Below are 13,117 nucleotides of genomic sequence, written 5' to 3'. Positions count from 1 at the left end.
GGGCGAAGGGTCAATGCACTGTGCCAGGCACCTGCATCGAATCCATCTGGTTATCTCCCTGAAGCGCCTACATGCGCTGAAGTGCTGCGGTGTGCGCTATGAAGGGTGGTATCCCTTTATATATCACACTCCGTTAGGGAGTTGTACAAGGGTGAAGATGAAACGACGCCTCTGAGCTCAAGAAACTTTTTTTCTGGATAGAATCCCCTGAGTGTCGAAGTTTGAGATGCTTTACTGGGGTGCTGGCAGGATGGGGAGGGGTGCAAAGAACACCCCTACTTCACTAAGAGTGGGGTGGACGTGCGCTCTAAACTATGTAAGCGCCCCCATTCTGTCGCGGCAATAATACTCTGTTCACTCGCTCGCGGGTTCCCCATTGCACGTCTGTTCTTAACAAAATATTGTTCGTGTTACCCTGACAATAATTGTAAAGCAGTAAAACATGGGAGAATGTTGTCAGCAGGGAGTCGAGCAAACAGGACCTCCAATCCCGGCTTTCCCTGCTTATAAAATGGTGTGATCCTGGGCAAATTGCATCATGAACGGGCTTCATTTGCAGCAATTGAGAGTGTTTAGAAACAAAGCTGGGTTGGCGGTTGAGCGCTACGTGTAGCAAAAATCATTAGATCAGCGCATAGAAGCACAGTTACTTCAAATGCAAGGTATGCAGGCGCTGCAATGTCCAGTGGGGATTAAATAGTCCACGCGAAAGACTTTTTTGTTTGTTTATTTCGAAGTGAATTTATAAGCGTTTGGATAGCGCATGGGCACCATTAATTTACTCCCACGTTGTACATTTTATCTGCCGTCTTTTTAAATTGTGCACTGAACATGGAGCACTGTGTTTACACACATTGCAGTGTTATTGAAGAATTTGATTTATTTAATTAAAAGTTCGTGTGTTTGTTATAGCGCCACGTGCCAGCGAGGCTGCTTCCGTGTACAACTACCTGGCGGGCACACGCATTTTGGTCCACGGGCATTTACGTTGTAAAGGTGTATTTGTTTGCGAGGGACGGGTTTTGTTTGCGAGGGACGGGTAGTACGCAGCGTTCAGCAGCACTTTCGGCGCTCTGGGCAAATGCAGCGGGTTTGAAGACGCGCCCTTGCCTGCTAGCCCCGACCTAGCTATAATAGGTCCCGTCCAGTGCAATGCCGGCAGCAAGCAGCGGGTGCTGGTGAGATGCAGCGGTGGGCGTGCTTGGCACAGCGGTGCAGGGGGGCAGCCTGCAGTGAAAGGTCCCCACGCGCGCAGTGTGCCAGCCAAGTGAGCGCGTCCACGGGTGCAGCGCCCGCCACAGACTTCACAGCCTCTGGGCACAGGCTGGGAGAAGAAGCGGTGACGTTTCCAGCTGTGCAACGGCGTGGGGGGCTGATTTCTAATCCCAGCTTCCTAATTTTACTTTATCGTGTGATCTTAACCACTTTCCTTCATTTCCGGTCACCAGTTTTCCTCTGAAGTGCTGAAGGAGTGCTTAGAAACCCGTTAATTACCAAAAGTAAGCACTATACAAAACAAACATGACAAGCAACACTCAAAACTTCTTTAGGACACAAGGGTAGACGACAGACGCGCACAGTGAGTGCTCTGTCAGAGGCAGCGCTCGGACCCCTCAGCCCATCTTCGGCGCGCAGGGCGGCTGCGCGCCTCGCCCTTGATGTAGTGACTTGGAGAGGCTGAAACGTTTCACTTGATTTATACTCCATCGGTAAAGTGGCATCATCAGATATATCACTTCCGCAGTTGTACCTGGACAGCGCCCCTCAGACCCACCCCCCGCCTGCGCTCTCTTTGAGATGCGCGTCGCAGGGCCGGCGCAGAGGGGGGCGCTCCGTCCAGGCGGACCCCCGAAGGGTCCGTCAGTCACGACAGTCTCACAGTCCCGAAAAGTGAGCGTCCCTGGGCGGGCTTCCTGGGAGCATCCGCGGGCGCGCAGTGCCTGCGCTCTAACGGGAGGTGCGCAAAACCGACAGAAATCCGCGCACATCACTCTCTCTCACTGGAAGAATCAGCTCAACCTGAGCTGCCCACAAACTAGGAGAAGCTGGGGGTACCAGAAGGGAGAGAGCGCCCCCCCCGTGTACCGCGCAGCTGCCCCTCACTGCTGGAGGCGAGCGTAAAAGGACCGGAACACACCTCGCTGCTTGGAACCAGAGCCCCAGATTGTTACGAGAAGCGGCTAGAAGTCCTAGTGCTGCAGCGGATTTTCCACCCGATTCGTGACATTTGCCCCCTTGTGTTGCATGTGCTGGACGAAGGCTGCTGCATTTGCCACGCTTGTTTAAGGATGCTTTGCTCCGTTCATGTACGTTTGAAGCGAGTGGCGCTGATGTCGGCGCGCGTATAGCGCCGACAGAGCTGTAACAAGTAAAAGTGACTTTGCCTGAAAGATGCGGTCCTAATAAAGCAGACGCGATGCCGCTCCGGGGGGCGGAAGTCTGATGCCTTCCAGAAGCAGCGCCTGGCAGCCTCTTGCAGCCGCCGGCAGCGCTAGACTCCCAGAGATGTGTTCGCCAAGCTCTGGGAGAGGCGCGCGGGACAGCAGCGACCCTGCGGGCACAAGACACGCGGAGCTCCAGACAATTCAGATAACTTCTTCACCGACACTGTTTTGTAGACAGTGTCTACACATTTAGAATTTATTTTGTATGATTTTATTCTTTAATTTTTTACTGAAATAGAGAAAGTCATTTAATTTTACAGAAAACTATAACGCTCGAGTCAACTGCTCTTTTGCCAAGTAATGTTACAGATTAGCGCACTGAAGCACCGACAAGGAGGTCACAGGGGCTATATTAAAGAAACGCAATCAAATCAGTGTGTGTAGCACATACTATAGCGTAAACCACACGGTTTTGACCACATTGTGCTCAAGCGCTCGGTTACGATGGTATTGTGCTTAAGCGCTAGATTATGGTGACATTGGCTTCTTGGCGGTGCGGATCTGCTCAGCCTATCAACTACACACAAAGTGATGGAGAGCGGCAAAGAGTTCTTGGATAGCTTACTGCTCGCTGCAAAGCGCTCCAACATTTGGTCAGAGTTATTAAGCGCTATATAAATGCAATGTATTTGTTCTGAAAATACTAACAGTGGGTCAAATATATCAAAAGGGAAAACAAGTGCATAGTTTGGGATGAAGTTGGCAGAGCTTCTGCCTCTCTTCTGTTACTGAAAGATAATAGTGAATACGTGACCCCAGGCAGGAAAATGCCCTGCAAAGCGCCTTAAAGTAGAAAGCGCCTTCCACTTCTATGCACATTGCTATTTCAAGCTGGTATTGTCAGGTCTGGGCGTGGAGTGACGTGCAGCGGGAGCCGTTCACAGGTCACACGGGGCGCCGTGAGGGTCCCACCCACGGGAGGTGGGTGGGGGGCTCCGCAGTCCTTACCTCTGGGCGGCGGTGTTGGCGTCCAGGATCCCGCTGCTCTGCATCCAGGAGCGGACGGAGGTCAGCCCCCCACTCATCGGCTCTTCCTTCATGGTCAGCCCCCCTCGGGGAAGAGTATCCTGGAGAGAGAACATCAAACCAGCGGGGTCGTGTCTCCGAGTGAACCAAAGTAGCGCCAAGAAGCAAATCCCACAAAGGAAGAAGAGAGCGCCTGGGTGAACTCCGCACTCAGGACGGTCCGGGCGCGCGGGGTCCCCTCTGTGCGCGGCCCCGTCTCTCCCACCCAAAGCCAACCCAGATCCTTTCCACGGCGGACGAGGGGCCGCCTCCGGGAGCGCGCCGAGGTGCCCCGGTGGTCTTCAGGGCGCTGGACGAGGAGGTCTTGGAGCTGTCAAGGCTGCCGGCGGTGGTCTCGAAGCAGTCTGTGGTGGTCCTAGGATCGCGCCCTGGCCGCCTCCAGCCTGCTCTGCTGAGGTCTCCGGACACTGCACGGGGGTCTCATCAGTGCCCCGGGGGCACCAGGGTTGGGCTGCAGAGGTCTCTGGAGGTCGCTGGAGGTCTCAGCTGCCCCGTGCTCTCAGGATGTCTCAGCAGCGCTCCTGGGGTGGCTCCGAGGGGGCGTCAAGGCTGCTGGGTGGGGCGTGGAGACCACGTTCACGCTCCTCCGGACCAGAACTTGTCCGCAGACGCACTGTGTGCCCCTGGGATAACGCGCCGGCACCCTGGCGGGGAAGTTGGGCCAGAGTTGTGGAAGTGTGCGGGCGCAGGGGTGCTGCGGCCGGCGGGGGGCGCTGTGCCCGGAGGGGGAGCGGGGAGAGGTGCTTGCTGCCTGGAGGAGTGCGGAGCAGCTCTGCCGCCGCCGATCATTACCATGCAGGGCTCAGCCTGCTGCTGCCGCCTCGGGGGGAGGAGGCTGGGCTGGCCGGGGCTCTGCGAGCCGCCCGTCCCCGGGGAGCCGGGGATTGGGTAGCTGCAGCTGGAGCCGCTGCTGCTGCTGCTGCCGGAGCTCACCCGGCCCCTCCCTCCTCCATCCACCCCCCCCCCTCCATCCATCCATCCTCCCGGAGCAGCGGCCGGGCGCCCCCTCCGGCCGAGAGGGGTAGGGAAGGGGCGGCTGGTCCCGACCCCACGAGCACCCGCACCGCTGGTGACATGGAATCCAGAGAAAATCTACTATTTGTATATATATGTATAGAGATAACTCTAATCACTAGTATATGCAGTGGACCTTTGTACTCTCTACCATTCCTATGTGACTCTTAGAGTATATCCACTCGTATCCCTTCCTTATGTATATAGAGATAACTCTAATCGCTAGTATATGCAGTAGACCTTTGTGCTCACCACCATTCCTATGTGACTCTTAGAGTATATCCATTCATATCCCTTCCTTATGTATATAGAGATAACTCTAATCACTAGTATATGTAGTAAACCTTTGTACTCTCTACCATTCCTATGTGACTCTTAGAGTATATCCACTCGTATCCCTTCCTTATGTATATAGAGATAACTCTAATCACTAGTATATGCAGTAGACCTTTGTACTCACCACCATTCCTATGTGACTCTTAGAGTATATCCACTCGTATCCCTTCCTTATGTATATAGAGATAACTCTAATCACTAGTATATGTAGTAGACCTTTGTACTCTCTACCATTCCTATGTGACTCTTAGAGTATATCCACTCGTATCCCTTCCTTATGTATATAGAGATAACTCTAATCACTAGTATATGCAGTAGACCTTTGTACTCACCACCATTCCTATGTGACTCTTAGAGTATATCCACTCGTATCCCTTCCTTATGTATATAGAGATAACTCTAATCACTAGTATGTGCAGTAGACCTTTGTACTCACCACCATTCCTATGTGACTCTTTGAGTATATCCACTTGTATCCCTTCCTTATGTATATAGAGATAACTGTAATCACTAGTATATGCAGTAGACCTTTGTACTCACCACCATTCCTATGTGACTCTTAGAGTATATCCACTCGTATCCCTTCCTTATGTATATAGAGATAACTCTAATCACTAGTATATGCAGTAGACCTTTGTACTCACCACCATTCCTATGTGACTCTTAGAGTATATCCACTCGTATCCCTTGTTGTATAGCTCCTATATATCCTTATATCGTGTTAAGTTAGCATAGGTACATTTGAGATTTAAACGCCATTTTTCCTTTCTTGCAACTTCTGCACACGACCCTTAATTGTTGACTTAGCTTTCAACCTAGTGGTTTGCCGTGGTGTATGTGAGAATAATATGTTATTGCTCTGATATCAGTTTTGTTTAATAAACCATGTCTGCACGGAGAGTGCTGAAGTTTCAGGAGCAACACGATATGGAATTGTTATGAGGTCTGATCTCCACGCCTTCATAGTCATAACACAAGTGCAGCCTTTGCCAACTTGGGCTTGAGGCGGGATTGATATTGCTTTGCACGAGAATTGTTAACACACTTGATGCGGTGCACATGCAGAGAGAGCTGGTGTATGCTGATGTGATTCCTTCATGCTAGGACACTAAGGTATGGGCCCGCCCTAAAACAACCCAAAGAGACCTTCTTAGCTAATAATATAATATATGTGTCAGGGAGGGTGAGATATAAGTGTTGTTAACTCTTATTCATTACAGCATGTTAACATGCTGTCACCATTCGCTTTTTATGTCTTAGTAACTATGCTGATAATTTTGCTACTGATAATAAGTATACTTGTATTATCAAAGATACTGCGCCTGAGAAGAAGGCATTAGTAAATAAACATTTCAAATGCACATGTGTCTTCTTTACTCCATGTTCTGGTTTGTAATGATAATATAACGAAAGAGTGTTCATGAGTCCCACGTACCCTGAGGTACTGTAAGTTCATGTTCTGGTTTGTCTAAACATTGGGTGTTTGATATGTCCAATGAGACACTGTAGCTAGCTCGGTAAGGGGTGAGTTGGTTGCTAAGGTAAGTTTTGGGACATCCTAATTTGCCGAGGTTCCACTCCTCTGTGCACAGTTCTGTGTGAGTACAGAAACCCTGCAACATGGCGCCCAACGGTTTCGGTGGTCTTATATCATGACACTCGAGTAGTTTATCGTTCATGCCTTAACCCCTTCACGTCCGTTTCCGGAAAACGGGGTGTTGGTGAAACCTACCTATTTTTTGAAATAGGTCTTTATTCAAGCTTGATTCTTACTTAAACGGTTTCTTTGAATTACTACCCAGTTGTGCTACAAAGTATTCTTTGTGTTTTCTTGTTTCCGATTCTGTGATGGCGGCTGCGGTGGCTATTGCACAGCATAGTCGCGTAGCGGTACGCAACCATCTTCAGACGTACCAGGTCCCAGTAGATGGGATGGCTGTGATTTTCGTGGTAAGTGCAGATCCGGCGTTTCCTTACGAGTTGTTTTACTCTTGGGTTACGTTTCCGGCTGTGGACGCTAATTCTGGTTTGTACCACTCCTACACCGCCTCGGATGTCCCGGCTGAATATACGCCATACAGGGCATTGGAAATACCTATTGATCATTGGCAGCATCGAGTTTGGTTTGATGGCGCCCTCCCCCACTCTTTGTCCCGTGCGAGGTTAGGTCCACTCTCAATTCCAGGTACTAATTGGCCTGCATTGGGTGGCTTTACCCCGCACCCGAATCACGGGGCTTGTACCCTGGCAGAAATTCGCAGGCTACATGTAGTTTCCATTTCCGTGATTCGTGCTTTAGTGCAATACATTGGTCGACATCTTCCTGGTGGTCCCCAGGGGGGTGCGGCCGCTCCCATGGAACGAGGCGGAATGCGTCTCAATCCAGTGATGGTAAATTCGGTTTTTGGTGCGCGTCCTGTTGACAACGATGACTTCCCATTCTGGCTAGCAGAGAAGTTTGATCAACTGGAGGCGGTTTTTCCGAATTCTACTCCTGCTGATAAACATAGAATGTTGACGATTACTCTACCGAAGGATATTACTCCTGAACTAGCTGACTGTGAAAGCTGGGGAAAAACTTTTGCAGCAGTTTATACGAGGTGCTTCGGCACCCCGTCTATGAATGCCCTGCCTGAAATCATTAGACGTGTTCAGAATGATCACGGTCCAGAGGCAGCTGTGGAATTGGGTATGCGCCTGTGTGGTTCTTTTGAGATTGTAAGTGATCTCATTCTCTCCAATGTTAAAGGAGATGCAGTTAACTTTCAGGTGTCGAATGCTTTGGCTGCTCTGCCCGATGCCGACAAACCCCGCCATTTAGCAAAGATTGTAGTGGCCGCTTATAAAACTATTGGCCGCACAAGTAGAGGTCTGAAATATTTTCCAGTGAAGGATAAAAAACAACCTCAGGGACAATCTGCAGTGACAGATGCCCAGCCCAAGTCCAAGAAATCGAATTGGCCTAAAAAACAGCCACAGGGGAAGCAGACAATGCAGACTCAGGGTACTTTTCCTGCAATACAAGCTCCTGCGCCATCCGAAAAAGTTTATGATTTGCGCGACCGCGCGATGATTAAATCACCTGATCGTTTTCAGGGTTCTGATCAACGCTCTCCTCGTTCCTTTCAGGACACATCGGCCCGAAGACCGGTGGAGGAGGAGGGGGTGGACGTGGACGTGGTGGCCAACAAGGACGTGGTCAGTCCCGCCAGACGGACGGCGCAGTGAAGCAGGAGGATTCTACGCCTAGGCGTCCGCAGTTTGCGAAAAAGAAAGTCGCAGCCTTAACAGCGCATCGATATGCCACAGATAGTGAGAACGCGGCTTCGGAATCTGACGTGGGCTCTGACCTTGCTGGACAGCGCGGCGGAGATAACCATAGTCAGAGAGGCGCTGCGTCCACTACTGAGGGTGACAGCGACTGATGTCTACGTTGTGATAGAAACAGCGGATACGAGACTTGCTCCCCCTGAAAGACTATATGAAATTGTCCTGTTAATTGAAGGTGACATACAGCGTACCGTTAAAGGTGTATTTTGGGAGAATCTGTCTTCTACATATGATATTTTGCTTTCGGAGGCTGACTGGCCCCCACCTTTTGTGCTCGCGGCGCCGCGAGGGGAGGAGGTGATCCTACCCAGTTTCGCGAACACTGTCTCGAAAGAGCATGCGCAGCATTTTGCAGAAGAGTGGGCTCGGGCTCTCGCGCCGGCTCTGTACCGTAACCAATGTGGTTGGGATAAATTGTCGCCTTGCCTCGAAATTCCGTTGCGGTCTCAGCCGCAGCCTCAACCTCAATATCCCATTCGGCGTGAAGCGAAATCTTCCGTCGCGGAAATCCTTGAACAATTGGAATATCAGGGAGTTATTGAAACGTGTGTGTCACCGATGAATAATCCCCTTTTTACTGTGAACAAACCTGACGGATCATATCGTTTGGTTTTGGATTACCGGCATTTAAACTCGCATTGCCGTAACTGTGCCGTACAGAATACCCACGGCTCTGCCCTAGTGGATAGTCTCGTGCGTAAGCGTTTCAAGACAACGCTTGACATATCCAATGGTTTTTATGCCCACAGATTGGACAGCTTTAGCTCCCAATGGACCAGTTTTACGAGCGCTGGAGTCCAAAAGCAATTCCGGCGTCTTCCAATGGGCTACAAGAATAGTCCTGGTATATTTACCGCTCGAATTGTCTCTATTCTGGAGGCACTCGACCCTGATGCTTTTTCGTATGTGGATGACATATATCTCACTGACGACGATATTTGGGAGCATCTGTGTCGTGTAAATTCTGTTGTTTGCAACTTCGCAGACATGGGTTACAAATTTAACTTTGCAAAATCGCACATTGCTGAACACACAGTGTTGTTTTTGGGCTATGAGCTCAACAATGAAGGTAGAGGTTTGGCTCCTCACTTCTTGGAGAAGTGCGCACAATTACGCGCTCCAACAACACTGAAAAAATTACAGTCTTTACTGGGCTTTTTGAATTTCGGCAGAACTTACATTCCGGAATATGCCCAGCGTATCAAGCCTTTGTATGCTTTGATACAACCAACTTTCTCAAAATCATGCTGGCTGCCTGAGCATTCAGCCATTTTGCAATCCTTGCAGGCTGATCTGCTCGCTTCTAAATATTTACTGACTCGTGATAACCACACCAACCTGGTCATAAGAATAATTCCTGGGACGGTGGGTTTCACGTACCTCACTTTTAATGAAGGTGACACGGTACCTATTGCTTACAAGTCACACTTGTACACTTCGGCTGAGATGCGGTTTCCCACAGTGGAAAAAGTTTTAACTGCTGTACAGATGGCAATTCTGAAAGAACGTGCTCTGTCACAGGGGAAACGCATGCTAGTGGTAACACCCTGTCCTCATTTGGAGGCAGTCACGAAAGCGAGTGTACCAAATTCAAAGGCTTTGCACCCTCGGTGGATTCAGTGGGCTGCGTCATTGTCATCCTCGGATGTCATGTTTATTTTTGACGCTTCCTTACGGTCGCAGGAGTACTTGCAGTATGAATTCGTTCATCCTGCTCCTCTGGCGATGCGACCTTTGGAGGACTTCCATTGCATCATTTACACTGATGGGTCGGCGCAGGTTGCGCATGGCTCTAAACATGCCTACGTTTCCGCATGCGCCATTGTGGTCGGTGCTATGTTGAATGATGAGTTCATTTCCAGGGAGGTACACAAGTTGCCCCTGGGCGATTGCACCGCACAATTGGCAGAGCTTCGTGCTCTATTACTAGCTTTGGAGTACGCGGATCCAAGTGTTACTACTCTAATTGTAAGTGATTCTTACTACTGTGTCCAGTCTTACAATGAAAACTTGTTCTTTTGGATTCAAAATGACTTTCATGATTCCAAGGGTAGCACAATAAAACATAAAATGATCTGGGTTCGAGTGGCAGAGCTTCAGGCTATGATGCCACTCGTTTATGTGATTCATACTCTCGGTCATCAGCGCGTGGGAGTACACGCTGTTGGCAACTCGCTTGCTGATGAAGCGGCGAAATCAGCAGTATCTACATACTTAGTTGCAGCAGTTACTAGGTCTAAAACCAAGATTGATAGCGACATCTTGGCAGCGATTGCTGCCTCTGAGAAGGGAAGTAAACATCCTGCGGGATTCCCTTCGAAGTATAAATACCACTTAAGTCCCGAAAAGGTTCCTTTTGTGACAATTCCTGATGTTGGAGAACGGCTGATTCCCAACTCGGATCGCAGAGCAGACTTGATTACAGCGGCTCATGAAGGTGTGGCGTCTGCGCATGCGGGCGTCTCGGCAACTGTAACTCAATTACAATTACGTTTCTGGTGGCGGGGACTGTACAAACAGACGCGTGATTATGTCCTTCTTTGTGACATATGCCAGCAGATTAAACCTTCAACTGCTACGCGTCCGCCTCAGACTCAGTTGTACATTTCTAATAAACCGCTAGGCTGTGTTTATTTAGATCACTGCGGTCCATTTTCATCTGATACTGCGTATAAATACATCTTAGTAGCAGTTGACTCATGCACACGCTTTGTGTGGGTATGGCCACATCGCAGCGCTGATTCACGGACTGTCATTAGAGATTTGCGTATCTTTATAGGGATTTTTGCCTGTGGTACCTTCCATTCGGATCAGGGTCCGGCTTTCGCCTCTAAGGCGTATAAGGATGCCATGACTTCGATGGGGGTCCAAGTCAAGTTTTCGTCACCCTACAGACCTGAGGGTAATAGTGTAGTTGAACGAATGAACCGTGATTTAAAGCAATCTTTGACAGCCCGAGTTATAGGCACTGGCAGAAACTGGCTGGCTCACCTCTATGGCGTGCAGCGTGCTCTTAATATTCTCCCTAGAAGGTCTCTGGGTGGGCGGACCCCATACGAAATGCTCTTTGGCATCAAGATGTACGTCCCTGACCTTGACGGTCTAGACTCAGTGGTTCGCGCCACTTCCTTTGACGCAGATGAACATTGCAATGTTTTACAGAATCTACAAAAGACCAGAGACACTCTTGCAAAGGAACATTTGCCCTCCACATCGGATGATGCGTTGCAGATCCCGGTAGTTGGCTGGCTACCCCAAGTTGGCGAACTGGTTCGGGAGAAGATCGACAACAAGAAAGAGTTTGGTCCCTCCTATCGAGCTCCAGTCCCAGTGCTTGGAGTGAAGGGCACAAGAACAGTCATTCTACCACCACTTCCAGGTCGTAAGGAAAACAGGTTTATTTCTATTGACAATGTCAAGATACACAGAGTGGCCGATTCTTCTTAGCATGACACCGGCTGTTTCCTGTCCTTCCATTGTGAGAAATTCAATTATGCCCACTGCTTCTAATAATGAACCTGAGGTGGCCATCGAATTACCTGCTGTTTCCAGTCCATTATTGAATAATTTACCAGGAACTAACCTTGATGAGACAGACTATACATACCCCACTGATTTGTCCATGCCTGACCTGCAAGCTCGTTTAGCCACGGAATCCAGATTTTCATTTGACTCTGCTTCCCTTGCCTCGAAAAAACCCTCTAAAATTGCAGTATATGCTAGCCTGTTTAAAAAACATTTTTTGATACCTCCTTGGATATACATTTGGCTGGTCCTTTTTTCAGTTTACCTTTTTATGTCAATTGGTTTTGTGTTTTATTTTTTTCGGATTATGAATGGACACTATGTCGAGGAGAGAACTTGCATTACTCATTTAAATGGAACATTGGCCCCACTTTCCTCTTCACATTCTACACACAGATTAAAAAGAGACTTGACTTTGGTTAACATCACAGCATGGCCTGTTCTGGATGGAATCGCGTGGGATGCAGTTCGTTTTCAGATTCATGGTCCAACGGAAGTCGTTAATGTTCCTAATGTACTGAGAGTTAATATGGGGGATGTGGTGAAACAAAACATTCGTTCTGATGATTGGGATGTTAATGCTGTGGAAAGTTTGTTTTCTGATTTGAAATACTATGCTGCTTTTGATGCTGAGGATTTATATTTAGAATCTGCTAATTATGGTGAATTGTTCTATTACCAACATTATGGCAATCACTTCTTACACAAGACATCTTCCCGAAGGGATGCAGTTAATTTTACTCAGTGGGAACATTGCCCAGCACCTACACAAGAAAGTTCAGAAACGTTTCTTAAAAAGTATACTTATTTCACTGACTTTAATCAGTCCAATCCCGAGTCATTTTATTTTAAATTTAACAAACAGCCACTGTCCAAGGTTCGACTTACAAATACAAAATTGTTGTATTCGAAGGCCTTCCTAGATCAATTAGTTACTGGGGGGTATGAGTTATGGAAGGATACCATAGACCTTAAATCAGTTTGGGGCTCAAGGGCCTGGCAGGTACGAGGCACTGAGGCTTTGCACCGTGCATGTCTCATCCCAAATCATATGTGGTTTTTAAATGAAACCATTTCCCAGACCACATGCTTTGGATTGGCTACATCTAAAAGGTTGAACACCCCGTCTTTCCCGGAGTTGGAGGAATATGAGAATTGGAGTAATTTTACTAAATTGTCCATTAGAGAAATACAGGCTCTGCTTCTGAATTCCTCCTTTAACATTTCCAGTATGAATCCCAAGGGTTGGCTGCTTTGGCACCGTAGTGCTGATTCATGCCAAAAAAGATTTTTAAATATAACTGACGGTTTTAAGACTGTTAGATCTGATCCCCGTTTTGATTTGAGTCATACTGTCACCTCTTACTCTGTGGGCAAGTTGTGTCAAGCTTGGCTGAAACATTCAACTTTACCTGCGGTTAAGTATCACCTTTCCAAACTGA

At 48.6% G+C, this 13,117-nt stretch overlaps 1 protein-coding gene across 3 annotated transcripts in view; it reads right to left on the bottom strand.

Annotated features, from left to right (window-relative positions):
• The window catches only part of LOC144817763 (transcription factor COE3-like), a 473,223-nt gene extending 468,999 nt beyond the window's left edge, over window positions 1-4,224 (bottom strand). For all 3 annotated transcript variants that reach the window (XM_078674554.1, XM_078674555.1, XM_078674557.1), the window contains exon 1: window positions 3,393-4,224. In XM_078674554.1, the coding sequence (XP_078530680.1) occupies window positions 3,393-3,526 (134 nt within the window). In that variant the 5' untranslated portion in view covers window positions 3,527-4,224. The remainder of the gene's footprint in view (window positions 1-3,392) is intronic.
• Window positions 4,225-13,117: the final 8,893 nt, after the last annotated feature.

The sequence above is a fragment of the Lissotriton helveticus genome, chromosome 2_1 (assembly GCF_964261635.1).
Source record: "Lissotriton helveticus chromosome 2_1, aLisHel1.1, whole genome shotgun sequence".
NCBI lineage: Eukaryota > Metazoa > Chordata > Amphibia > Caudata > Salamandridae > Lissotriton > Lissotriton helveticus.
Note: the sequence above shows the minus strand (reverse complement) of the source record. Positions and strands in the feature narration are given on the sequence as shown.